This window comes from Xiphophorus hellerii, chromosome 14, assembly GCF_003331165.1.
Source record: "Xiphophorus hellerii strain 12219 chromosome 14, Xiphophorus_hellerii-4.1, whole genome shotgun sequence".
In the NCBI taxonomy this organism is placed as follows: Eukaryota; Metazoa; Chordata; class Actinopteri; order Cyprinodontiformes; family Poeciliidae; genus Xiphophorus; species Xiphophorus hellerii.
In genome coordinates, this window is record NC_045685.1 from 7,171,051 (window position 1) to 7,197,742 (window position 26,692).

General features: G+C 43.3%; 1 protein-coding gene across 11 annotated transcripts; it reads left to right on the plus strand.

Moving 5' to 3' along the window:
- The first annotated feature begins 1,305 nt into the window (after positions 1-1,305).
- On the plus strand, positions 1,306-25,892 carry arhgef11 (Rho guanine nucleotide exchange factor (GEF) 11). 11 transcript variants are annotated; one of them, XM_032582389.1, is made up of 43 exons: positions 1,307-2,334; positions 2,463-2,643; positions 5,073-5,087; positions 5,339-5,421; positions 5,526-5,630; positions 7,120-7,169; positions 7,262-7,319; positions 7,394-7,593; positions 7,701-7,772; positions 7,854-7,958; positions 8,091-8,139; positions 8,611-8,681; positions 8,805-8,897; positions 9,259-9,327; positions 9,427-9,531; positions 10,439-10,537; positions 10,711-10,753; positions 10,846-10,942; positions 11,793-11,915; positions 12,390-12,413; positions 12,506-12,632; positions 13,868-13,961; positions 14,495-14,524; positions 14,707-14,839; positions 15,714-15,917; positions 16,077-16,124; positions 16,368-16,516; positions 16,606-16,746; positions 16,938-17,014; positions 17,246-17,371; positions 17,867-17,984; positions 18,292-18,440; positions 18,526-18,601; positions 18,678-18,860; positions 18,968-19,049; positions 19,178-19,249; positions 19,369-19,409; positions 20,486-20,635; positions 20,716-20,940; positions 21,219-21,338; positions 21,454-21,818; positions 22,275-22,407; positions 22,540-25,892. In XM_032582389.1, exons 2-43 carry the CDS (start codon positions 2,609-2,611, stop codon positions 22,587-22,589), a joined length of 4,389 nt encoding a protein of 1,462 aa, XP_032438280.1. In that variant the 5' UTR covers positions 1,307-2,334; positions 2,463-2,608; the 3' UTR covers positions 22,590-25,892. The 11 variants fall into 11 exon arrangements, with proteins under 11 accessions (XP_032438284.1, XP_032438288.1, XP_032438280.1 ...); XM_032582393.1 differs by having other exon boundaries at positions 1,306-2,643; positions 22,275-22,411; positions 22,540-22,659; XM_032582392.1 differs by having other exon boundaries at positions 1,307-2,643; positions 8,644-8,681.
- Positions 25,893-26,692: the final 800 nt, after the last annotated feature.

The window sequence follows — 26,692 nt, forward strand, 5'->3', positions numbered from 1 at the left end:
GTAGAAGCAACTTGAAGCAAAGAATTGGTTTGTGAACACAACAACAGAAGTGTTTTTTATTTTTATTTTTATTTAATTCATTTTCTTTGTTACATAGTACGTTAATGCACACCAGGTATTGACTACCAGTTAATCAGAGTAAACTGCAACAGTAATGGAATATCACCATGCAACGTTGAAACTGGCAAAGCAGGCTTGTCCCTGCTTGTGAATGACTAAACAAAACCCAGAGAGACGGTAAAGAAAAGTCACCTTAATCCCGCCTTGAACTGTTTTGTGAGACGGATTAGAGATGAGTCAAAACTGAAAGTCCACGGGATCGTGACGGCTAGAACTGGAAGTCTCCGACTGGAGGCTGCAGACGAATTTCATGAGCTTCCAGTCAGAAATATGTCAAGAACGCTCCCTGGAATCAGCTTTTCAACCGGCAAAGTTTTAGATCTGGAGCAGATCCAAAGTGTGTGTTGGCAGCATGAAACATGTCGGGATCGTCCTACATTGTATCATGTTGTACTGTAGTTAGACCCACGCCAGTGAACAAATCTCCCCTGTCTTGCAACTTCCAAATCCAACTTGCTACTTGGATGTAACAGCAATTCCATATCCGAGAGTTGATTTCTGAGACGAATCGAATGTGCGTGTGTGTGTCCTATTTGTACTTTGATGTATCTCATTGAACGATTGTTACAATAAACAGGACACAGTATCGGGAAAATGTTCCTTCTCGGGTCTGATTGGATTACATTGAGGGAAATACATTGTTATCGTCTTGTAGTTATCTCCCTGGTTTTCTGACTTACCGTTGGAATTTGCTCTTCTTCTGTATTTGGGTGTGACGTCACTGCTAGGTCCAAGGTCCAACCTTCAAGACAAATCTAGAGGAAGCAGAAATTTCTCAAATGTCTGTTGTAAAGTGTCACAGATCTTTTAAAAAGCTGTTGCAGAGGACGCGGTCTTCTGTTATCATCGGTTGCGGTAGGAGCTCAAGATTCGGTTGCTCACACCAGCTGATAAAGAAGGGTGGCTCTGTTATGGGGACTGTTGTGGAACTTGTAGAGTTGAAAGAAGAATGCCTTGTAAAAAAAAAAAAAAGAACATTCTCTTCAAAAGACTACAACAAATGTATTAAGTCCTCATAACCTATAATAACTCTATGATAAAACTTAGATAAGGAGAGCTCCTTCTACACCCACTTTTCCCAGCAGCAGTGAAAACGTATTTTCAGATTTTAACTGAACTCCGGCCATTCCAGTCGTTTTCAGCTGCAGGTTGCAATCTTTCCCACACGAGGTCGCTGTTTCAACTGTTTTCGTGCTCGCGATCCTTGAAGATATGCTGGTTGATCAGCAGTCAGGACAACAAGATAACACAACAGCAGAGATCATTATTTTTAACAACTGGGACTGTGGCGAGAGCGACGGATATCAAAACTACGTCTGGATTTTTTCCCCTCTGCGTTATCACGACGGGGAAACAAACCTTTGATTAAATCAGTTTTTTGATGGGAGAAAAGGACCTGCCTGGGATTTGGGACTCCTCTGGAATAACGTGCAGCTATCCTCGCTAACATGCCACTCTGCGTCTGAAACAGCAACAGAGCGGGACCCCTGGATATACCTAGCAGCGTATACACACACACCGAAGGAGTCCAGTGCGTATAGACAACCACGTATCCTAATGTTGCCAAAGCTATGCGGTGGTTTCGTTTTGCAGAGCTACCCGGTTAGCTAGCTAGCTAGCTCGTCGGCTCGTTGGTGCTGCTGCAAGCCGGGGACGCGGCGCTTAAGGTCGGCGTGCGCGCTAACGCCATGCCGGTGGTCGAAAGGGGCCTACTGGTCGTGGCGGTTTCCCTCAGCTAACGTCGGCTGGATGTAGCGGGCCCCCGGAAATTCTACGTGTTAGATTAGTCGCAGGGGTATTTGTGTTTAAATTTGAAAATAGCCACGCGATACAACTGAAAACAACATATATGGAGAGGATTAGTTAGATCGGAGCATCTGCTACAAGCTCCACATGTAAACAAGCCTGGCAAGTGTGTGTGAGAGAGTCTGTGGTTGGAGGTTAGCACTAAATATTCAAGTTAATCCCTTGTTGTTGTCTGTAACACTAGTTCTAGGTGTTAAAGTTAAGCTCCCAGTGATTCAGTTAAGTTCAGCAATGGGCTTAAAAGTCGTGGATGTTGTTGATCTGCAGCGCTGTCAGACATATCAGCCATTCATTCATGATTGATGACCCTCGAGGAAGCAGACCGTCTTTCATCCATCTCCACTACAGCAAAACCACAACGTTAAGCCACTGACACTTTCTGGATTATAAAGGTTTTGTCATTACCAGGTAAATACCGAGAGCTTTTTTAGGGGGCCTGTTTCAGCAGCACTTTATTTTTCAAGTCCCCACTGACCTCACTGGGACTCCCTACAGTGTATGGGAACATGAGGGACTGTCTGTTTGATCTGAACCAGCATCCAAGTAGCTTCAAGGACTGATCAAAGCCCAACAGAGAGCCCCATTGTGTGGACTACGAACTGAACGGGGAAAGAGATGGTGATGATAAGGGAGGCCCAGTGACTGTGTTTGATCCCACACCAGGAAGCAGAGGAGTGCAGACATGAGCCTCCGCCAGCCCACATCCACCCTGGACAGGTACGAGCCTGCCGTCCGCCATCCTCTACGTCTAGACGGGGTCCTGATGTTGGCATCTTATCTCGGGTGCCTTCCATAAAAAATGCAGTGCTCTTTTTTTTTTTTTATCAGACCGAAGTCCGGTTTGGCTGAGGGAAGAACAGGTCAGACAGGTTGACTTTAGGGATGGCGAAACAGCCTCCTGGAAGAAGAGAGGGCACATTGTGTAGACCTGCCGATAGTTTACCGCCTGCTTTCCTTCCCACTGTCTGTACCCTACACCCCCTTGTGCTGCCGTGGATTTTGCCTTTCTAATGTCTTTCCATCACCTTTGTCTTTATCATGTGTGTTTCCTGTCTCTCTCACTGTTTGCTGTTTTCCCTGGTGTGTTCTCACGCTTTCGTCCAATGCTCCCCACTACCTTCTTTGTGTGTCATGTGACAGCAAGGTGGCCAGTGAAAAACACACCCACCTGTTCAGGTAGGACTACTGCCCAGCAGTGAGTGCTCGTGTTTGGGTGTGTGCGGACGATAGCGATGCCCACAGATTGTACCTTGAACGCATTTTTGTGAAAACGACACAAAAGTTGACTCTTCTACCAAGTCAAATATATAAATTTTTTAAATATGTGCAATTATACAAGCGATGGGTCACCCAGGAGTTCACCCAGTAACTCCTGGGTGGATATTGTCTTAGTCTACATTGGCGGTCTCCAGTGCCACTCTTTGACATCTATTGTCCTCCCAACTTTTTAAGCTCTACTCTAAAACATCTCAATCGAATGGCTCAGTTACATCTTCAGCATACCGTTAGTACTGGGTAATGCCAGGCAAAGAGCCATTCATTTTATTGAGGCATATTTGAACAGGGTTGGATCTAAAAGTTGCTGGACAGCAGCTTTTCCAGACTGGACTTGGAGACCACTGGTTTAGATCATCTGAAAGAATGAGACTGTTGCTATTGGATCTTGTCGAGCCTCTAGGAAGCAGAGTAAATCCTTCTGAAAGCAAATGTGTCAATCTGAATCTGGGATTGTTCTTACTTATTCTGAACATGAGAATAGACTAAAAACATCTGACTGTAAAGAAGTTGATTCTCACCTAGGATTTCCCACTTTCTTCTCAACAGAAGAAGTAGTAGTGTAGTTCTTCCTTCATAGTAATGCTATCTGAATACCGCCTTGCAGGGATGTCTCAATTCAAAACCAGTTAATGGATCTATTTTGTGATTAGTGTTTGAGTCGTAATTATGTGTTTTATCAGTGTCGTGTCCCATTTAACTTCCTAACCATTGGCAGTCTGGTCATCACAGTGTCTGTTTTTCTGCACTGTAACATATTTGGTCAACAAAATGAAGGTACGCTTCTTGGTAGGTTGATATTTTGCTCCTGCTGGCTGAAGCGTTAAGCTAGCTCTAGCATTTTTCATCCTCTGTTTTGATATGACTCTTTGATCATTCGGCTTTCATTAGGGCTGCTGAGTATCTCTCAAAATTACCTTCTTCGTGACACCAGTCTGTGCAATAATAATGTCACACAGGGCTTGTTTGGACTGCTGCAATTGTTGGCTAACAGATTTTGTTATGAACTTGGATCCCAGATTCCTTCTAGATTCCACACCTGACAAAAACGAGTCTCAAATATGTTAACGATAACAGGGTTTTGGGCGCACACACGAGAAAGCTAAATGAATTACTGTAGCTAAAGGATGAAAATGTCTGAAAAATCGTACTTCAATTGCTGAATAGTATTTCAGGTTGACCAGATCCACTGTACCTACTTGTAACCAAGGATACTGGATCAAAGGGTGCCTAAAATAAAGCCTTCATCACTGCACAAAACACAAAGTACATTTGAAATAAAACAAAACAAACCTAAAATGAACTTTTCAGCAAGACATAGCCACTTGTTAAAAAGGCCAATAATTCTTCAATATTGATTAAAACGTGCTGGACCCACTGGCAGGTTATTACTTATAGCAAGACATTTGTCCTCTTCTGCTCTGTACCGGCAATCAGGTCGTTTTGTTAGTTTTCCACTGATTACGTGATTGGACATTGCACAGCTGCTGCTGCTTCCTACTGTCTTGCGTCGGTCCCTTCAGAAAAATAAACACTGAAATCTTCCCCTGCCTCGGCTCAGTCATTAAACATTAAGTAGACCCAATAACTCTTACAATATGCGGGGGAAGTGCACACAGCCTGCAGCCGTGTTTTGAAATGCTTCCTGTGAACTTTGACCCTTAAACATGTGTATGCTCTGTTCATTCATCACCTTTAAACCGAAAGTCCTGACTGCTCTCGAGTGTTTGCTCGCTGGAGGAGGAAAGGGTCTGCCGTTGTTTTGAGAAAGCCTTGCCTCTTCCAGCCTGTTCAATTCTCCATGTTTGTTGTTCTGAATCTCTGTTCTCTGTTTGTCTGTTTCCTTCTTTTCCGTCATGCTTCGCTTTCAGCCCTTTTGCTGCTTGGTGAGTTATTTCGTGCCCACTGCCTTCTTGTTGGTGTCTGTCTTCGAATCTCATATAAGATCTTCTTTGTATCGTGTCTCTTCCTTCACTTTCTGCTTCTCATTTCAAGGTTTACTTTGTACTTTGTGGCCTGCTCCAGTCACTTCTCATTTTTCTCTTGTTTATCGGGTCTCATTATCTCCAGACTTCTTTCTTGTACTCTAAATAGGTGTAACTGTATGCTTAGACGGTTTCTTGGTCTTTAAACTCAGGCTCAACAGTCTGACAGCCGGCGATTCGGAGCGCAGAGCCCCTGCCAGCCAACAGAGAGAGGTGACGATAGATGAGAGTTCAAGTAAGTACACACTAACTTCTCTGGCTGGTGAACGAACTCTCGGCTTTAGCGCCGTAGTTATTTTTGTCTGTCAGACTCAACCGTGACGTTCCCCTCCCGGCCAGGTCCTGGTCTGGTCCACAGGTGTGTAGTGGTGCAGAAGGACCAGCTCGGTTTCGGCTTCACTGTCTGTGGAGAGAGAGTCAAGCTTGTGCAGAACGTCCGACCAGGTGAGACTCATTTTAAGGATATGCGAGTGCTTCATGCTGAATCGCTACCACAGATCGAAGGGGAAGTTGGATTCACACCGACCACTGTCTAGTCTGGTGTAATCGAACCAACTTTCGTTTGCGTAGAAAGTCTGGTTCATTTGGGGAGGTATGAACACGTAATCAAACTCTGACCCAAACCTAAAAAGGCTAACTCTGGTTTGCCTACAAAACTGGGACTCATTTCGGTCGAAGTGATCTCTGGTGCACTTAGAATGCACATTTGAATGCAAGTGGACCAGAGACGGCTCCAAAACCAGGAAGCAGACTATAGTGCAAGGCATTCTGGGTGAGTAGAACCAAAATAAACAGGTGTCTAGCGTTAGCGGGAGAAATGGCTCATGGTCTTTTACCAAAGACCAAAGAGAAATCATATAACCGCTAAAATCTGACACTACTCCATTTGTAAGTAGTGCTCACGTCTTCTTCTGAGGCTTTTGTGTCATTTCCTTCAGTGATTCTTGGTGCAGCGCCACCGCAGGCGAGCGGGAGGAACATGTTTTTCAAAGAGTTTGCTTCCATCAGCTGTGAAAACATTCCTGGGGACAACATTGTCAGAATGAGCGCTTCTTCTCCACCATAATAGCTGTTTGTCTGGGCAATATGTTTTCTTCTTTTCAAACCAGATCCAATTTCTGACTTTAATCTTTGAATTGAAAAAAAATGAAAGATTTTGGTTGTTTTTTAGTTTGGGATATTTAAAATGTCTTCCAGTTCTAGTGTTAAGTGTTCTTTACAAAATGACCTATATAATTTGAAAGATCAACTATATAGTGAGAGTAAAAACAAAGGTAGCCCAGTTAAAATATTTATCGTGTAGTTTCTCAATGAAGCGATCTGGTGTTTTAGAGTCTTGTGCTTTCAGTTTTGCTTAATTAGTTCAGCTCAATTCAGAGGCAGAAAGAAAGCAGTGATTTGACAAGGAAGTCAAATCACAAGTTTCACCCCACCTTACTCTGTTATCGTCCTGCTGGCTTTCACACAAGTGTTGTTAGGCAACAAGGTCCACACTGCTTGGGATTGTTGTCCCAGCTCTGAACTTTACTGCCTCCCTCTGGAGGGAAGAAACTTTCAAAACTTCAATGTGAAAGTGAACCCAAACAAAAACACACCTAGTAAATCTGGACTAACACTGCGAGACACATGATGTACTGTTTCCTTACAAAAAATAACACACATGCGAATGCAAGTTACGTTCATTTGAATCCCACAGTCTATTTATTCTCTGCAAGGTCCGGCAGACTGTGTGTGTTGTTACGGGAACTGACGGTCTGACAGGACAACCCCACCGCTACCCCATTTTCCGACCATGACATTTGCCGCGCTAAGACGGCGAGAGTGTTAAATAAGCTTTATAGTTTTTGTGTTGTTGTAATCAGCCCTCATTTGACCTACGACCTCCTATAGTTTCTATTCATTGCTTGACTTGCATGCCTGATCTCCATCCCAGGTGGCGCTGCAGTCAAAGCTGGGGTACATGAGGGGGACCGGATCATTAAGGTTTGCATTTCTTTGTCTGAAACTTGTTTTTTTTTTTTTTTTATCTGGAAGTGTTTTGAGATTTCCTTCTTTGTGTTGACTTTGCCTCTCAGGTGAACGGCTCACCGGTCTCCACCATGACTCACCAGGAAGTGGTAAAGCTCATAAAATGTGAGTTTGACAAGCTCCGCCGGATTTTTGTTCGTAGCCTCAGGTTTTATTAAAGCCGTCCCGTTTTCCTGCAGCCGGACCGTACGTCGCCCTAACACTACAAGGACCGCCCCCGTCCGCCACCTCCGTGCCCTTGGAACCCCTCCCTTCAGACCCTACGCCCAATCAGAGGTCTTCTCTGACCGGGGAGGGTCCACCCCCTCCGCCTCCGCCCTTGCCCTCCGGACTGGGCAGCACCCCATCCCAAAGAATCACTGGACCCAAACCGCTACAAGTGAGTGGGAAACCTTTGAAAGTCGTTTTTGAATTACATTTGTTGGTTAAAAAAAAAAATTGAAACAATTTTTTTTTTTTGGCTAAAATGGCTAAATGTATTCGTAGGATCCAGAAGTGCAAAAACATGCAAGTCAGATACTCAGGAAAATGTTGGAGCAGGAAGAGGCTGAACTCCAGGTGGGAATTCTGACGCAGAAAAAACCATTTAAATGTTTCAAAGTCACAACATTCGCTCCATTAAGCTGCTTGTTTCTGCAGGGCTTGATGGAGGAATGGTTGAAGAACCCGTCGCCGTCGCTGGAGGAGCGCATCGAGAGCGCCAAGAGGAGAGCTCACCAAGTCAGGGTCAAGATTCAGAATCAGGTCAGCAGAAAAAGAAGCAGCATAAAAATCAAAAGGAAAAGTTTCAGTAACAAGTGATGCCAGGATGGGATGACTACATCTTAGGACGATTACTTTGTTTCCTTTTCTCCTTCTGTCTTTTTTCCTCCTCAGGAGGGAACGGGATCAGAATCTGTCACAAACTACATCCAAGCAGGAGAAGGTTTGTCTGCTTTGAAATGATTACATCAATTTAAAATAATCTCAGAGATTTTCTAGAAATAAACGTCTTCTAGCAAATTTTTGACTTTTCAAGCTCAGAAATTTCCCAAGTTTTTTTCTAGAAAATTTCTGAGATTAATCTCAAGTTTCTCTCTTTTTTTTTTTTATTGGCGGAAATGTTCTCCTCTTTTTTTTTCTCTCTTTCTACCTACATTGGCCCTAATGCGCCATGTTAGGGATACAGATGCTTGCCGCACTTTTCAGATTCTCACAAAGACAGGTGATTTTGGACACCGTTTTCACTTCCACATCAAAGCACCAGTTTGTGTTGCTGGATCGCATAAAACCTTAGTAAAATACGTCGGAGTTCATGGTTCTAACTTGACAAATTGTGGTTTCAAAAAAAAAAATGCGAGGATGTTTTTGCAACGCACCTCAGAGTCACTGTAAAAGTTTTCTGTTGTTTTTGCAGGACGTTGTTACAGATCTTCCTGTTCTCTCACAGGACGGCTGTCGATAGACTCCAGTGAAGGAGACTTGGAGGTAACACGCTGTTGCTGTGTGTGTGTGTGGGTGAATGTCCACTCATCCCGTTCCACTCATCCTGGCTCCCTCTCCCCCCCCCCCCACCCCCCTCGCTCTCCCTTCCCCTCCCGTTGCCCTCAGGCCTTTGAGAGTCCCAGCTCCTCCCCCTCATTACCCTTCAGGACCCCCTATCACCGACGCCAGAACTCGGACACACACACCCTGTCTGACACGGTGAGACAGACACACATTTGCTTTCCATTCTTTTCTTCTCTCCCTCTCTCTCTCTCTCTCATTCATTTTTTCATTCATTATTTACTGATTTTTGCGACAACTGTTGCTCTGTCATTTTACCGAAACAGGAACGTCGTCACGCTCGCCGTTTGCAACACTTTGATTCGCTCGGCTTGTTAAAAAAAAAAATCTCAACGTCACAAAGGAAAAAACAAACAAAAAAAAAAAGTGTTGGTTTGTGCTTCAGACCGTTTAGGCTCGCTGTTTTCTGCCTGAACACAATTAATAAATGAAAACAACTCTTGATGCGTTTCAGAATGCAGGATTAAACGAATTGCTCTTCAATCCGATTCTGTCTCAGGGTGTCAAAGCCCAGATCATCAGCCCTGAGGATGAAGATGAAGAAGGTGATGGCTATGCCTTTAATGAGGTGTGTTGTTGTTGTTGCTTTTTTTTTTCTGTTTATTTTCCCCCAAATCACTTGACTGCTTTTCGTCTTGACTTTGCTTTCATTTCCACCCGTTCGTAGATGGACGGTCCCTTCCAGGACATCGAGTTGTTGAAGTCACGGCCGGCACACATGACGGTGTTCATGAGATACGTCTTCACCCAGCTGCTGGACCCAAACCCTCTGGTCAGTTCAGAGCTAAAGAGATTTGCTCTGATTAACTAATTGCATATGACCCTCTCTGGTTTTCTTGGTGCTTTTTTCTGATCTAAAAAGGTTGAAATTTGAGTCAGGAGTATTTGTTCGGGCTCTTTTCTAATCTACGTTGCTTTCTAAATATACATAAACAGCGGTTAAATCTTTTTGTGTGTGTGTGTGTTTTAGTCTCGGAGCCAACAAATGTTTTATTCTTTAAGACGTCAAAAGTAGAGAAAGGTGCATAAAAGGGCGAAAAAAGTGATAACGTTACATTTGGAACAGTCGCCTTGGATACAAAGTACAGAACAGAAACCCAAGGCAAAAGTAGCAAGGTTTCCGACTAAAATGTGATGGAAAAAAAGGTTTACATGTTAATTTTTCCTGTGAGGAAGAGGAAGTTAGGAGAACAGAGACTTGGAGTTTGAGAAATCCATTCAGTTGTGCAAAACGCTAGCGTGGAGCTAGCCTCGCCTTTGAAGACGTAGCTCCTCCTCAGAGCTGCAGTTTCCAAGCTTCTGGCATTTGACTCCCCCACTCAGCTCCTTCAGACTAGCCAGCAGCAATTAGCAAATTGTTAACGGAGCTGATTCTCAGAGAAACGCAGATAAAAAATGTTGTTAAAGGGTTAATAGAGGAGCCATGTTGTGATGACGTCCTGACGGCGGAGTTTCAGAAAGAGTAGAAATTTTTAAAGAGACAGAGGCTCAATTTGAGTTAAATTACAAAGTAAAATTTCTTTCAAGTCATATTAGATATATGTAGCATTTTTTTTTACATAACTGAAGGTAACATAGTTACTTTATTGTGCCTTAAAATGGCACTATGTGCCTGGAAAACACATCATCCAAACTGGAATTTAGTTTCTTACATTCACGTCTTCTCCTCCCCCCCACAGCTGTTCTACCTGTCTGTAGAAGCGTATTTAGGCTCCACCCCTAAAGACGCCCGCGCACTCGCTCCTCAGATCTGCTCCCACTTCCTGGATCCAGATGCTGTACGTCTCCATATATCTCTCTGATAATAAGCAAATGTGTTTTGCAGAGATTGACAACAGTAATAATGTTTGTTTGTTTTTTTTGTAAAATGTGCAAATAAATACATTATTACAATTTTAACCATAATGTTACACCTTCAGTGCGCCAACTCATTCGAACATTTTTCTTGCAGCCCTTGAAAATCAAAGTGCGCGAGGAATTTCTGACAGAAATAGGTAACAGGAGGCTTCATTAATAATCTGATATGATGCCAGTTATTTTCGTTCATGCTTTTATATTCTATCATTAATGTTTGCATCAACGTCAGAGAACCGCCTTCACGCCCAGGAGGACATCCGAGGGCCTCTGTCCGAGCTGCAGCAGCAGGTTCTGCCTGACATCCAGGATCAGATTCAAGACTACAGGTGCGTCATTTTAAGGATGCTGCAGTTCAAAACTTAACACCATTTTCCACCCAAAATGTCTGTTCTGACTGAGTTTAAGCTCTACAAAGTGTTTGTAGAGAGTTAGCGGCGTTTTCGATATTGCTGCTACCGTGTCGTCGTTGATCTTGACCCAAACTTGACCCTTACTAAACATTCAGTCAGAAAAAGAGCAGGTGCGAAAACGCTGGAGGTACAGGTCTGAGTCTGAAGGCTTTTGGTTTATTCTAAGGACATGAATTTAAACCCTGCAGATTCTGATGTGGGTCTCTGGCTTTGAACTCCATCTAGTTCAGCTGTCTCTCCAAAGGTTTAGTTACATTTAAACCTTTGTAAAAATTCAGAGAAATGCAACAGTATAACCAGTCATGCCAACTTTAACAAAGATGAAAAAAAAAAAAAAATCTTTGTAGAATATCAATTCTACTTTTTAACGTTCAACATGAGAAGGAGTAGCTGGACAGAGGCAAAAAAAAAGCTAGCTTGATCTTATGGGCACAAAGCCGGGTTTGCAGTTTTTGCTTTGCTTGATTGTAATGCAACAAAAACTCCCCCATATTTAGATATTTTGTTTTTCAGTCTTAAATTTCATTCAAAGTGGCGTTAAAAAGATCTTGTGTTTCTGAAACCAACAGACTCTCTGCCTCAGTTGCTTTTGTAACTGGATCTTAAAGGTTTTGTGTGCAACGCTCATTTACTGCAAGTTGTAAAACCGCTACATGTATAGGATTCTGCTTTCTGTTTCCTGGTAAAGAAGCTCTTTATTTTATAGGGTTTTTTTGTTTTTTTTTTGTTTGTAGCCTGTTGAGTTTGTGTTCATGTCTCCTGACAGGAACAAGCAGATGATTGGTCTGGGCTCTCTGTTCGGAGAAGGAGACCTGCATCAGCTGGACGGAGACCCCCTGAAGGAGAAGCATGTGGTGGACAGACAGGTCGCCGCTCTCTGGGAGATTCTGTGAGTCACGAAGCTGCCTTCATGAATGGAAGTCGTGAAAGGTAGTCCGTAGTTTTCCTCTTTGACCGGCTCACTTTGACGTCGAGAAGTCAGGGAAGTCTCTTTCCTTTTAAAGAGAGAGAGAGAGAGAGAGAGAGAGAAAAAAAAAGCTTTTCTCTTAGGAGCTGAAACTGATTTTCTGTCTCTATAGGAGATCCACCTGCTCAGGTGTTTATAGAGTCCTATAAAATAGTTAATCACAAAGCAGCAGCAGCTAAATGAGCATAGCAAAGGTCGTTGCTCCAGATGTAAAGCCTGGAAACCATGTGACGCTTGCGCTTTCGGCGTTTTACACACACCGTCAGATTCTCCCGTCACATGACTGAGACGGCAGGGCTTCTGTTTCTAACGCCTGTGGATGTAGCCAAACCGCTGCAGGTCCAATCAGTAACCTTTTTTTTTTTTTTTGCTTTTGTTTTTTTTCCCCCGTTCCAGATCAAAGCATGAAGAGGACAGAAGGTAAAAAGCGCGTTTAACGGCTATTCTGCACTTTAACAGCTTTAGGTCTCTTCGTCGGCCTCATGGCGTCGGCTCTCTCTCCTTCACTGCAGCTCTCCTCTGGCCTCAGCTGTGCTCCTCTACCTGCGACACTCCGGCATCAAGCTCAGAGACTCCAAGGTCTTCCTCGGCCTGAGCACGGAGAAGGACAAGTGGCTGGCTTTTCTGAAACCCAAAAAGGTAAAGAAAAGGCGGGATTCTTATCTGCGCTGGTAAAAATAAAATAATAAATGAATAAGCGTCTGATTCGAGAAAAGTAGTCGCTGCTGCACACGTAGTTCATCTTTAACCACAGAGGAAGCGAGTTTGTTTTCTTGTTTTTATAGCTCGTAGTATGTGAGAAACCAAATCCGCCCCCGAACTTTAATGGGTGTTTTAACTTGAAAGCCTTGAAAATTCCAAGCAGTTTGGTTTTCAATAAGCGCCGAACTCTGCTCTCAGTCAGCAGAGGGTTTATGAACACTGCAGAAACACCAAATCTCACCAAGGATTTTTGATCTAGTTTCTAGCTCAAATATCCTAGTACACTTAAAATAAGGCGGAACCAACCTAAAAGTAACTTTTTAGCACAATGTAGAAGTTTGCTTTAAGTCAATAATCCCTCAATATTGATGAAGAAGTCCTAGTTGGCAGATTATGTAACTTAAAACAAGATATAAAACCATCTTAGGGCAAAAATGAAGTTTAAAAAAATTGCAACCTTTTGAAGAAAGATGCTATACGATCAACAATTTTAGTTCTGCAACATCCTGGAAGGTAATTAGCACCACATTTTCAAAATCATGCAGGTTCTATAACACAGCTCAAAAAAATTAAATTAGTTTAGTGTTCCACTTATCACCTGAAAGTTTCACTTCCTGTTCAGGTCTGACTAAACAACGTGAACAAACCGATACGTCTAGATACCAAATAGTTTTCTCTCAAATTGCTCTTTCAGTTGCTGGTGGTAGTCTTCCTCCTGCAGTCACAGCATCCACAAAGAAGAGTGTTAAAGTAGGCATGACTCGGTGCTTTCTCATGGTGCGTTCACTGCCCGGAAAAAGGCTGGAGTTTATTGGAGTATCAGTTTAATATTGAACCATGAACAATATGAACCTGTTTTAATTTGATCTGTGAACAACAACGCACTTTGCAACTTGTTTTCCGCCACGTTTTCTAGAATCCTATTGGAATATCAGTTATTTTTTGCCATCTTTATTCATTTTAACATCGTCTAACACTAATGGGAAACATAATGCATTAGACTGCTTCGACTTGGTTATGGATTTTTTCAGAGTTTACACTCAAGAAAGAAGGGGGGGGGGGGGGGGGGGGGGGAAATCCTACACCGGAGTTTTGGGCGTTTTAGCACATATTTTAAGCGAACGGATGCAGAAAAGGAAAATTATGTTTACAATCTTTTTCTCTTTCTGCAGCCGAGCAGCGTGAAGAAAGAGAAAGATGGAGAGGATAAGAAGAGAAACCCCATCCTGAAGTACATCGGCAAACCCCGGAGCACATCTCAGTCCAGTAAACAAACACACACACACACACACACCCACGCACACACACACACCGTTTTTAAACAGAAGTGAACCTCAAATAAATACGAGATCCTCTATTTACAGCAAATGATTCAATAAAGTGATCCTATGACATTTATTTCATACAGAAAAGCAACAGATATTTATACTGGTAAACAAATAATACATTAACTTATAGGGTTTGTTTTCCTAAAGCTGGAAATATTTTTCATAAAACCGATTTTTGCCTTGAAAAGGGCTGTAGCCTTATTTCAGTCAGCTGACCTGGCAGTGTGCAGCCGTGGGTTGCTCTGCTGATCTGTGTTCTATGAAGTTTTCATATCTTGTTATAGTTAATTGTTTGCAATAACTAGTGATAGAAAACACCCTGAAACTCTCCCTTCCACTGTTCATGTCCAATCATAATAATTTCACTTTGGTTTTTGTTCACCATGTTGTTTGACTTTCTTTTTTTTTTCTGTAATAAGTCTTAATTGACTCATGATTTGTTTCTTTTTCGGCTCATTTTTGGTTTTGTAGCATTCCACGTCCCGTTGTCGCCCACAGAAGGTACTTTTTTTTTTTTTTTCCCCTCCTCTTTATTATTTCACTTTTGCTTTTTCAATTAAAAATCTGTTCTTCATCAGTTGATTATGAGGTGGCACTTACTGCAGACTCAATTCCAGCCCTGCTTTCTGTCTTGTTGTTGCTGCTGTTTTGGTCGTCGTGCTGAACCGAGACGTGTTTTGCAGTGCGTCCCGGCAGCGTGAAGAACATCATTCAGCAGTTCGAGAACCACACAGAGCTCCCAGGAGAGGAGGACGGGGATGCTGTGGACCCCCAGAGGCTCTCCTCCAGCAGCTTGGGAGAGGAAGGCATGGACAGGTGACTGCAAAATTAACTGCCTAAAATTAAGGCATTAAAATGAGAACAAATGTTAGTCACAGGTCTTAAATTTTGTCATGGAAGGCTATTATTTTAATTTTTTTCTCATCTGACTTTTCTGAGTAGCACACAAGCATCTCCACTCCACTGTGCGACTCCAAGCTACTGGCAGCTATCTGCTAATGTACCCTTGCTAGCTTAAATTTTGCAATGGCAGGAATATTTTATCTAGCTTTTTTTTTTTTTTTCTTCCTCACCGGACTTTTTTGTTAGGTGAAACTTCTTCATTTCATTCTGTGACTCAAGATAGTCGAGGCTACCAGCAGCTAGCTGCATATTAGCAGTTTGGAGCTAGCTAGAATATGTTAGCCAGCTAGCTGCTAATATACCGTTGCTAGCTTAAATTTTTGTCATGGCAGGAGTATTTAATGTAGGCTTTTTTTTGTTGTTGTTGGACTAAATTTGTCAGGAAGAAACTTTGATTCACACGCAAACATCTTCATTGCATTCTGTGAGTCTAGGTGGTCAGATAGGCTAATGGTAGCTAGCTGCTATAATACCTTTGCTAGCTTAAATTTTGTTGTATAAAAACAAAATGTAATGTAGTTTTATTTCCTCGCTGGGCTTTTCTGTCAGGTAAAAGTTTTGAGTCGCACGCAAACATCATCGCATTGTGACTCAAGGCGGTCAGGATTAGCTAGCTACTTAGCCAGCTAGCCTTAGGGTTTTTGTGAACCTTGATGGTAATGCAGCAGAATTCCCCACCATCGTATTTTTTCTGTTTCCATTTCAGTCAAGATGGCATTACAAAAGTCTTGAATTTAACTTGCTGAAACCGGCAGGCACCTTGACGTTTCCTGGTTTTCTCTCGCAGTCCCACGGTCTCGGTGCGTCTGGGGCGCAGCGGGTCGTTGAAGGCTCAGGGGGAAGACCGCCGGCGGGGCACTGTCTCCAGCGGGGACTCGGTGCCCCGCTCTCGCAGCGACGTGGACATGGAGGACTGCGAGGAGAGGGAGCAACCGGGCCTCCGGCTGCTCCAGCACAGCGCCTCGTCGTCCGCGTCCAGCAGCTCCGCTAGGTAAGGATTCTCGCAGTCGGACTTCTTCTGTGTTTTTTTTGGTTTTTTTTCCAGTTAGCAGCTCTGAGTCCAGGGGTCTCGCTCAACAGCCGCTCACATTCCCCTGATCTGGGTAGCTTCTTCCTCACGCCATCTCTATTTCCACTCTCCCACACTCAGGTCCCTTGAGAACCCTACACCCCCATACACCCCTCGGTCCAGACGCAGGTGAGTCAGGATTAACAAAGGATCACCCAGAGTGAGGGAAATTAGGAGCCCAGAGGCGGAAATGGGGACAGTTTTTGTTCATAATAGCCATCATGGCTTTAACTCATGGCTGATTCTGGAAATATGAATCCTTTCGAATAATTGTCTTCCTGTTCTTCTCTTCATCCACGTTGTTTTCTTGTCGTTCCTCCACTGTCTGTTCCTGCCCCCCTTTTCTCGGACCCCATCTCGATTATCCTACAGGAGTGTGGACTCACAGCTGGCCCTGCTGCCAGACGCCGCGGTGCTGGAGGACGAGGTGTGTGACGGTCAGAACTGGAGGGACACGGTTCCCCCTGAGCTCCTGGCGACCCTCGGCCCCAGGGAAGTGGAGCGGCAAGCCGTCATTTACGGTACGGTTGGCGTTCGCCGAGATTTACGACAAAATGACCTACGGTCAGGAATTTATTTGTCATTTTTGACTTCCCTTCGTTTCAATCAGAGCTGTTCACCACTGAGGTGTCCCACCTTCGGACCTTACGGGTTCTTGACAAGGTGTTTTACCGGAAGATGAGATCTGTGCTGAACTCGGAGGAGCTGGCCTGCATCTTCCCAAACCTGCCTCAGGTCTACGAACTCCACGGTCAGTCTGGGTGTCAGTGTGTTGTCAGGCTACAAAGCTGGAGTTTGGAAGATGTTTTTTATGGAACGGAAAATTCTCACAAAGTCACGGTTTTGTCACAGTACTATTTGTGTTTCACTGTGCCTAAATGTCCATGCTGTATTTCTGCCCCGATGTTGATGGTCTTTTTTGTTGTTTGCTTTTCTATATAGCAAGTCTTTGTGAGGAGATGAAGAAGCGACGAGAGAGCCCCATCGTTCAGAACATCGGAGACGTCATGCTGGCCAAGGTGAGCCACTCCTGCTGTGTTTACGAAACTCTCCTGGGACTTAAGCTGGACTGAGACGGAGTATTTCAATAACAAACACTCCCAAGTATGTTTAGCATGCAGGTTTAGCATCCTCTTTCTCTTCTAAAAGTGATCAGTTAGTTATGGTCCCTTTGAAATGCCGGGGGATTTTAAATAAGAATCTGCTGGTCTTTCCTTTTTACCGTCCTAACCCTCGCTGTTGTCTTTCAGGTTGAGGGCGCAGCTGGAAACGAGTTTCAGGAGCAGGCGTCGCAGCTGTGCTGCCAGCAGACTCAGGCTCTGGAGCTCATCAAGAACAAAAAACGGAAAGATCAACGCTTTGCCCAAATCATCCAGGTCCGCACGCTCACCGACTCCAGAACAACTGAAAAAAAAATAAGAATAAAATGTCTACTTTGTCTTTTTAACATACTTGGTCACATTCATATTTAACATCAGTTTTAACATTTAGATTTAAGTGATTTAATATCCTAAAACTGGAAAAATAACCTGGCTATAGATAAGATTTCTGTTGAGGAATAAATTTCGACATCCCTTCCTATTTTTTATTCTCATTCAAAATGGCTGATTGCTACGTCGCTATTGGATGCGCTGCTCATGATTAGAGCGTAATTGCTGAGCATTTGTATGGAGGTTTGACCTTTTATAAAACTAAATAAACCTTTAGCATGGTGTCCTTGTGACTTTTAAAGTGGCGATACAAAGAGTTGCTGTTTTACAAATCTCCTCTTATCGGACCTGTCTTTCTCCCCAAACATAATTTAATTCTTTAAGAAAACATAAAAAAGACAAAGGTTTCGCTGACGTTTTGCTGACATGTCTCCGGCTCAGGAGTGTGAGGCGAGTCCTCAGTGTCGGAGGCTGCAGCTCAAGGACCTGCTGGTGTCCGAGATGCTGAGACTCACCAAGTATCCTCTGCTGCTCGACAAGATCATCAAATACACAGAGGGTGAGAGAGCAGGAGACTGAATGGAAACGATCTCTAACAGGAAGTCGAAAACAGTCGTGCTAGCATTCGATTTCCTGACATAATTACTTAATTTTCTTGTGATAAAGAGTTATCTTACCTGCGGTTTTATGAAGATAACGACTTCATTTACTTACGGTTTTCTCGAGATAAGTTGATTTGATTTAAAAACGAGTTACATTTTTGGGAAAACGTCGATGCGAGTACATTCGCTCTCAGCTTCCATTGAAACCTGCTCATATCTGTTCTGGGGTTTTTTTTTGGTTGTTTGTTGTTTTTTTTTCTTCAGGCGGGTCATCGGACCTCCCGTCGCTGCAGCGCGCCCAGGCTTGTTGCCGAGGCATTCTGAAGGCGGTCAACGAGGACGTGAGGGAGACGGAGCACCGGCAGCGCCTCAGTCAGTACCAGCGCCGGCTGGACGCCGCGCCTCAGTTCAAGGTGGGGCCAAACGCTTTTAACTTGCCGCCCTCGTAGCTGTCCTCTATTCATCAAACACCGTTTAAAGCTTGTTCTTTCCTCACAGAGTCTGGACCTCACCACGAAGAGAATGATTCACGAAGGTCCTCTAGTCTGGAAGATCGGCAAAGACAAGCAGATAGGTTGGTATTCCTCCCGCCGATCGGCTGACGTCGGCCGTGGCGTCCGTCTCATCTCGCGTCCGCGCTCGTTCCTCAGAGATCCAAGCGCTGCTGCTGTCGGACTGCCTGGTCCTCCTCCAGAAAGGCCCCGACGACCGGCTGCTGCTTCGTTATCCGTTCCGCTGGATGGGTGGAGGAGGAGGGGTCATTGCGGACACCAAGACCTCCTTCAGTCCCCTGGTGAAGCTGGACTCGCTGCTCGTCCGCTCCGTAGCTACAGGTACGGTCTTTGCTAAAGTTTGGACGTCCTTTTCTTTTCTCTCTCTCTCTTTCTTTTTTTTTTTCCCAATAAAATGACAACTTTTGGGTACCTTTTTTTTTTTCTAGACAAAAAAGCGCTGTACATCATCAGCACCAAAGAGACGCAGATTTACGAGCTGGCGGCGGGGTCGCCATCTGAGAAAGACACGTAAGCGGATTTCTTCTGCTCAAGAAGACGCGACGGGCAGACGGACATTCTTCTTCTGTTTACCTTCAGAAGTCACGTTTTGTCAGGATGGTTCGCTAACTTTTTTTTTTTTGCTATTTGATTTACAGCTGGAAGGATTTACTTGAAAAGACCATTAAAGCTTCAGCTCCACAGAGCAATCACGGATCACTTCCTGCATCGTGAGTATATATGTCGAGAATAAGAAACAAGGGGAAAAAAAACAGTCCCTTTATGTTCCCAGTTTTTAGCTACATCGCATGTACATGTATTCATTCGGTATGTGTATTGTTTTTTCCAGTTCTCCCAGCCTCCGCAGCATTTCACCTGCCTTAACTGAAGGTAAAATATCTTGACGGAAAAGGGGGAAAAAACTTTTAATATAGTGTTTTCCGGCTATTCTTACGATCTCAGATATACAGCAACACTTAAAACACATTAGTTTAGCTGTTTTAGTTATAAGAAAAAAACTTAACTAAAATTCAGGAGCTGTGTCCAAAACTTAATTAGTAGCTCGTATATTCAACCTTCAGCTGCAGGAACTCAAGGTTTCTATTTATTTATTTTTTTTACCCAATACCCTGCTACAGTTCCACAAAAAAAACTATTTTCCTACCAAAACAAATATGTGAGTTTCTTGCAAATTTTCCCAAAAGAATGTTCAAAAGCATCAGGCCTAACCTATGCTAACTCCCACCTGCAGGTGGCGGTATTTCATACTTCTACACTTACTTCATGTCCAGTTAGCTGTGAGCTATATGACCAATAATAAAAAGTCACATTTACCGTCATAAATAAGCTTAAAAATCGCAAAATGTCTTGCAAATATTTCTAAATTAGCGCCACAAATTCTGTGATTTTAATTGCAAAGAATCCCTGAAGGAATTCTGAAATCCTGCAGGGACTGATAAATGTGAAAAGATGTTCAGCATTAATTAATTTTCAGAAATAAGTATTGAATGCAGAGACAGAGGTTTATTAGTATTTGAAAAATGTAATACGTCTAATCTATGCATTCTGGCACAACTGGCCCTTGAGAACAGTCCTGACCTTGATAGGACCCAAAACTGAAAATGAATTTGACCGCAACACTAAACGGACACTTTGTCGGCACCAATGAAGGATAACTCACCTCAGCTTGCCAAATGCATAAAGTGGCTCCGACAGGAGGACTGGCTGGCCTATTTTCTGGCTATTTCAGCTAATAACCAATTGACCATTTGGGGTCACTCAGAGACTCTGTATCGGGTATGAACCTTTCAACCCAACATGGTCAGTCGCCTATTAAGTTTGAACGAGTCAAACTGGTTGGCAGCTAGAGTTCCGACTACGTTTGTTTCTAGGGACAAAAACCGCAGAAAAAATTAACATTAAAATGCTAAATTCTTACATTTCTTTATTTGTTTCTAATCCACCAGTCCATCCTGAGGAGGAGCAGTCGGAGTTTATCGGGAGCCACGCCTCCACTGACGACGGCATGCTGGGTGACCGTCCCACCGACCAACCTGAAGCCAACAGCAGCGATGAGGACCATGCAGTGGGCGTGGCCGAAGCGGCTCTGCACGACGGTGGGGAGAAATCGGAACGCAACGGAGTCAGAAAGCAGCATTTTGGGTTGATGTTAGACTTACTGTTGTTTCGCCTCCAGTGGAAACGCTGCGGAGGCTCCTATTGCCGGACGCGGTCGAGGACCGGAGGAGCCACGATACGGACAGCACCCCCACCAACACCATGAGCAACGGGAACGCCGACGGACGACGGCAGGACTCCCTGGAGACCGTCCTGGACCTCTGCCTGAGCGAGCCGGAGCCCGGGCAGCCGGAGGCCCCGCCCCCAGAAAGCAGGCAGCCCAGCGCCAAGGTGGTGCGGAGAGGTAAACGGATTGCAGGGAAGACGGACGTCGACTCCGATCTCTTAATCCTCACCTGCTGATGATGATCAAACCGAAGGCGACGTTTGTCTTTGGAATCTGGGTGTCTTTGCATGTTTCCTTTCAACTTGTGATTATAATTTTCTTTCTCTCTCTTTTTTTTTTATCTCATTTGCTTGCAACAACAAAAAAAACATACAAAACATGCTTCATCTTCCTCCCCCTTCTTTCACCCTTCCACACACTTTTCCTTCACACACACACATCTATCCTCTGCATAGCTATGGTTGCGGGTGCTCCTCCTCCTCCTTCTTCTCCTTTTGCCCCTGACGGCACCGCCGGCGATGTTAGCCTCCCCTCCGATCTGTCGTCGCATTCTAGAGGCGAGGCCGACACGCAGGGTAATGGAGACCGAACCTGCTGCAGTTGTCACGAGACCACTCTCAAACATAACCAAATATAACCTTTGATTCGGGCGACGGCGGTCGAGCTAAAGTCGCTTTTCCACTCTCTTAGGGAACTTCTTCTACCTGGTGATGCCGTTAGACCAAGGAGAGAGCGTCACCGACGACCTCCCCGACCCTCCTACACCCACCGCCAGCCACTTCCCTCAACCTCCACAGGACGTGTCATCATCACAGACTCAACCGGAGGAGAAAGAAGAAGAAGAAGAAGTAGCGGCCTGCTGCGCGGAGTTCATCCAATCAGATTCAGAAACTATGCAAATGGAAGTAGAGTTAGAGGAAGACGATAATGACAATGACGGTGAGGGTGATGAAACGGACCCGCCTCCAGCTACACAACAGAGTCACGTGATCAGAAACGCGGATGAGATTTTTCTCACCATCGAGGGCCTGATGAGCAAGTTGCACAAGCTGAAGGTGAGTTTTGTTTCTTTCGTTGCCCCTGTGGAGGAACCGAGACGATCCGGTTCAAACGGCAGCGTTCAGAAGTATTAAAAACGCTCCAACTTTTCCAGTTTTTCTCAAGTTACGACCAAAACATGGAGAATTCAACTGGTTGGGTTGGATTTTATTTAGGTGAGGTTGAACACGTTCACCGATTAAGCTTTTGGTTGACGAAACATTGTTTTTCTGCCTCTGCCTTAATTTAAAATTGGTCCAAATTTTGTAATTTGCAGATAATAAACAATGCAGTCTGAAAGCTCTTTAATTCCAACTTCCTCCCGCCATGCTGAATTCCTTCTTCTCTGCGTAACGGATGAATGTGATTCTGTTTAGAGAGTTCTATTTAGATTTTGGGTTCGTTTGCAGAAGTGCACTTAAGAACAGTTCCCAATGTTTGCGTTGCGTATTGACGTTTCGATTCCTTTGCAGGAAATCGAGAAGGCCCATCACAAGCTGCTAGAATCTCTCAGAGATCCCTCCCTCAGCCAGGAGTCGGAGGACCAGCCGTGTCACTCAGCAACCGTCTCCAGGACGCCGTCCATGGACCGCAGCTCAGGAGACGGTTTGTGAGCGCCGTTATTTAGATGTTTGGCCTTTTATTTATTTATTTTTCTTTAAATCTTGTTGCTTTGCATATCTAAGCATCTCTTTTTTTCTTTTTTTTTTTCTTGTGGTTGCGTTTGCACCTAAACAGGTAAGGAGGGAAACCCGGGAGATCCCAGAATCCTCTCAACCGGATTCTGAGTGGGTGGGTTCGCTCGCTCTCGGCTGATCTCCACACGCGTCTGTAGGTTGAACACTAAGACGTCCGGCGGATCTAAACGCACATCTCGTTTTACGATGGGAGACGGCACGATGGAGATAGATTATTGTTTTTCAAGGACGGAAGTCTGGAGAGAGAGAGAGACAGAGTGAGCTAGGGAAAAAAAAAACAGGTAGCAGAAGAAGGGTGAAGAAGGAAGTTTGAAGAACTTGAAGTTTTTGGGGGAGAAAAAAATGACCAAGTTGGATTCTTGTGAAGGAAAAAAAAAAAAAACCCAAGACTTTTGACGTTGTGTTGTGTAGAGCTGGTTGAAGAAGCGGAGCAGAGAAGTGTTGAAATGTTAACGTAAGGAAATGTTCCTAGGGACCCGTCACCCCAGCACTTTACCCATAATGCATCTCTCCCCCCAAACCCAGCGCTCCCCAGTCGCGTTCGGACCCGACCGGGGAGCAGACGACAGTACGTTTCACGGCCGAAGGACTGTGTCTGATTAATTCAGGTCTTTTTTTTTTTTAATTATTATTATTATTATTGCACTGCGTAAGGAAAACCATAAGTCACACGAACACAAGCACCACTAAACTCACTAAATCACTGTGGAAAACTCTACTTTTTTTAAAATTCTTTTCACATTTGGTTTCAGCTTTCATTGAAGCTGCAGGAAGGTGGAACTGTTGCATTATTTCACTTTTTTGTTTTTGCTTTGCTTCGGGGAAACACTACTGCTCTATTTACTACTGAAGAAAAAAAGAAGCAGGTAGGTTTAATTTCCTTGCTTCCACGGCGTAAAGGGATCTCCGGAGATTCACACAGCTGCTCACATCATGCCAGGTTGGATCATTTGGGGAGGTTTATATTCATGTGAAATAACCAAATTTTGGCACCGGCGGTGCTGTATCCTACGTCTGGTGTTTGGTCTGAACATGAGGGAAAACTGTGAGTTGTTCGTCCTGCGGTTAAGTCAAGTGTAAAGTTTTTAGGGAGAAGTTTGGAAAAAGCTCTGGGAGAAAAAAACTTATTTTTTTATCGTTAGTAAATACACTTGGTTTTGTGCATGTTAGCCTGTTAGCATAAAACTGGAAGAAGTCACGTGTAAAAGACATTTTTAAAAATAACAAAACACACCCGTGAGTACCTCAGAAACTGGCTTGTTTATTTTATACAGATAATAACCCGACGAGTCATAATGTAATAGTTACTAGTAGCTGTGAATTTCAGTACATTTTCAGCAGAACTTGCTCAACGTTTGGCGTTGGTTCTGGTTTTGTGAAGTAGGGTTCTGTGCAGTCGGTACTTGATGCAGACTGAAAACAGAAGCATTTTAGGTTTTACATGTCCACATTTTTGATAAAACATTGGTAGCAGACCAACTCTTGCAAATGTCAAACGCAAAAGTAGCAGCTGTTTAGGTGCTAGCAAGGACCGCTACATTTTTGAGAGTCTGGTTATTATATATTATGGCGGAAATTTACTTTAGTCTACACCCATCTTTGATTAGTGTTTGGATTGTATATGATCCAGCTGCAGATCGGATACTGACCACTCATAACGGCTTCACAGAACCCCACTAACAAGGAAAAAAAAGGCTGACATTTTCCTACACAGTTATACAAATATCGAGCTTAAAGCAGTGACAATTACCAGCATAATTTTTTTTTTTTTAATAATTTTTCTGTTTGTTGGTGTGTAACTAATCAAAGTTTGAGCAACCTCCTGGTAACACGTTTCCTCACATTAGCTTTTCAAATCAATTTACACCTTCGCCATTTTCACCCATTTTGCTCTGTCCTATTTCCTGGAGAGAGAAAAAAAACAATTTCATACCCATACAACTGAAAATATCTATCGTTTTATTTATACATAATCTTAAAAATGCTCAAGTCTAATATATCTATAAATTATTTCCTTAATATTTGTTATCGCACCCTACTTCCATTAACAGTAGTTCTAATGTTGACTCTTATGAAATAAGGCAGATTGTGACGCCTGATTGAGCCACCAGAATAACTGACGGCTCTCCTGCCACGCTAGTTTTAGACGCATAACTTGCGCATTGTTAGCGGGGTTTAGTTAACAGCCATGGTTCTCAAAGAGGGTACGAACTGACACAGTCAGTAAAAAATGGAAGTAGGGTACATAACAACTAAAATGAAAAACTTAAGAAATGGCGAAGAGGCCAAGTGAGAAGCACACGCTAGCATGTAGCGTCAAGCTACATCAAAGCAAAACCCGACGTTAGCATGTAGCATCAAGCTAACGGTTTTCCGTCTTGAGCTCGCGGAAGATTTATGTTGTTTTTCTTTCTTTATATGCCTGGTGTAAAAACAAAAACCTATTCCTGGAGCGCCCGTTGGGAGTTTTTTTTTTTTTATTGTTTATTTTATTTAATATATGTATTGAAATTAGTTTGGTCCTGGGTGAGACCTGAACGCAACATCAAGAGACGCTAAAAACCAAGTGCTTTTCTCCTTTTTTTTTTTAAACCGAATCTCCACTAATACATGCTACATATTTTTTCTTACTAATTTATATTTTTCTTTACATTTCTACGTTTCTCACAGAAACGTATCCGAAACACACGGGAGGGGTTTATTTCTGAGCTGTTATTATTATTATTATTATTGGGAATGATTTCCATCTTCCAAAACCGACGCTGTCACACTACAGCATCCTCTCCAATGTGTTGTCAGAACCTGGTTTCCTTTCTGGTGGTGTTCACACTCTCTGGAGGGGAAACAGGACTACAGTAGCATGTGTATAGATTTATGAAATGGAGCTGAAATGGGAAAAAAAAAAAAAACTGAGAGAGAGACAGATTTTTTATCCCAGCTGATCCTGAAAAAACTTGCAAACAGGATCGTAATGTTGGAAAGTGATCTACCAAAGTGAGGCGTTGAAGGGAACATTTTTGTTTTGTTTTATTTACCATTTTGGCTGCTGGGAGTGTTTTTTTCCCCCCAGCTCTACAGACCAGCAAAGGGATGTTTTTGTCAGTGCTCAGTTTTGAAAATTCAGCACAAAAACGGCCCCCCGTCCCCAAAAAGAAAACCCACGACCCCCGCTGGTCTGAATCAGCTGAAGTCAGGATCAGTTTCCATCTAAATATCTTTCATCTCGTCTTTTCTCCTCTCCGTCTCTACTACTCAACTACAGTGGTTGTACTTCCTGTTTCTACCTCTACACTTTGAATCTTTCTTTTCATTGTATTAACTTGTACATTGACATCAATGTTGTGACCCTAACTGGCTGAATTAAAAACAGCTCAAACTGATGACCCTTTTTTTTTTAAAAAAAACAAAAAACATACATACATATATGTCGTGTTGCACAAATAAATTTCCCTGCACAGTGCAAACTACTGTATGCATAAACAAATCTTTAATTTCCATCTCATTGTCTTTTTATTTGGTCTCGTCGGTCATGTGTAATATAGAGAAATCCAACCCACTTGTTTTATAATGTTAATTTTTTTTTTGTTCTGTAAAGCCTTAGTTCTTGTATTTGATTTTATTTTTGTAGACATGATTTTAATAAAAGGATGCATAAATTATTTTCTGTTTTGTTTTGTTGTAAGAGATGGATGAGTTTGTTAGCTGCACAGAAGGCAAACAGATCTTTGTTTCTGGTGTTTGTGTTTTTGTGAGATTAAAACGATGAAACTGGAAAAGAAAATACCTTGTGTGGACTTTCATTGGTAAAAAAAAAAAAAAAAAAGGTTTATTAATAAAAAAATATTCCTTATGTTTTTAGTCAGTGCTGGATAAACGGTGTGCGGTTTTGCACGTAAAAGAGCTGGGGATGAACTGCGCGATGTGCTCAGCAAAGCAGAAGAGCGTCACCTTCAACCAACAGTGCAGACAAAACCGGATATGCGCCTTCAAAATAAAACCGACACGTTTGCGAAGGACATAAGTGAATAACTTCCCTACGAAAACCACTAGGACCCTGGATGAGTCTGATTGTGACGTAATTACGCACAGATTTAAACCAGCGCGTGTTTTGCCAATAATTCCATCGACTTGCATGTAAGTGATTTATACTGAATGGCCACCAGAGGGCGGACGTAAAATTATTTTTGAGTCGA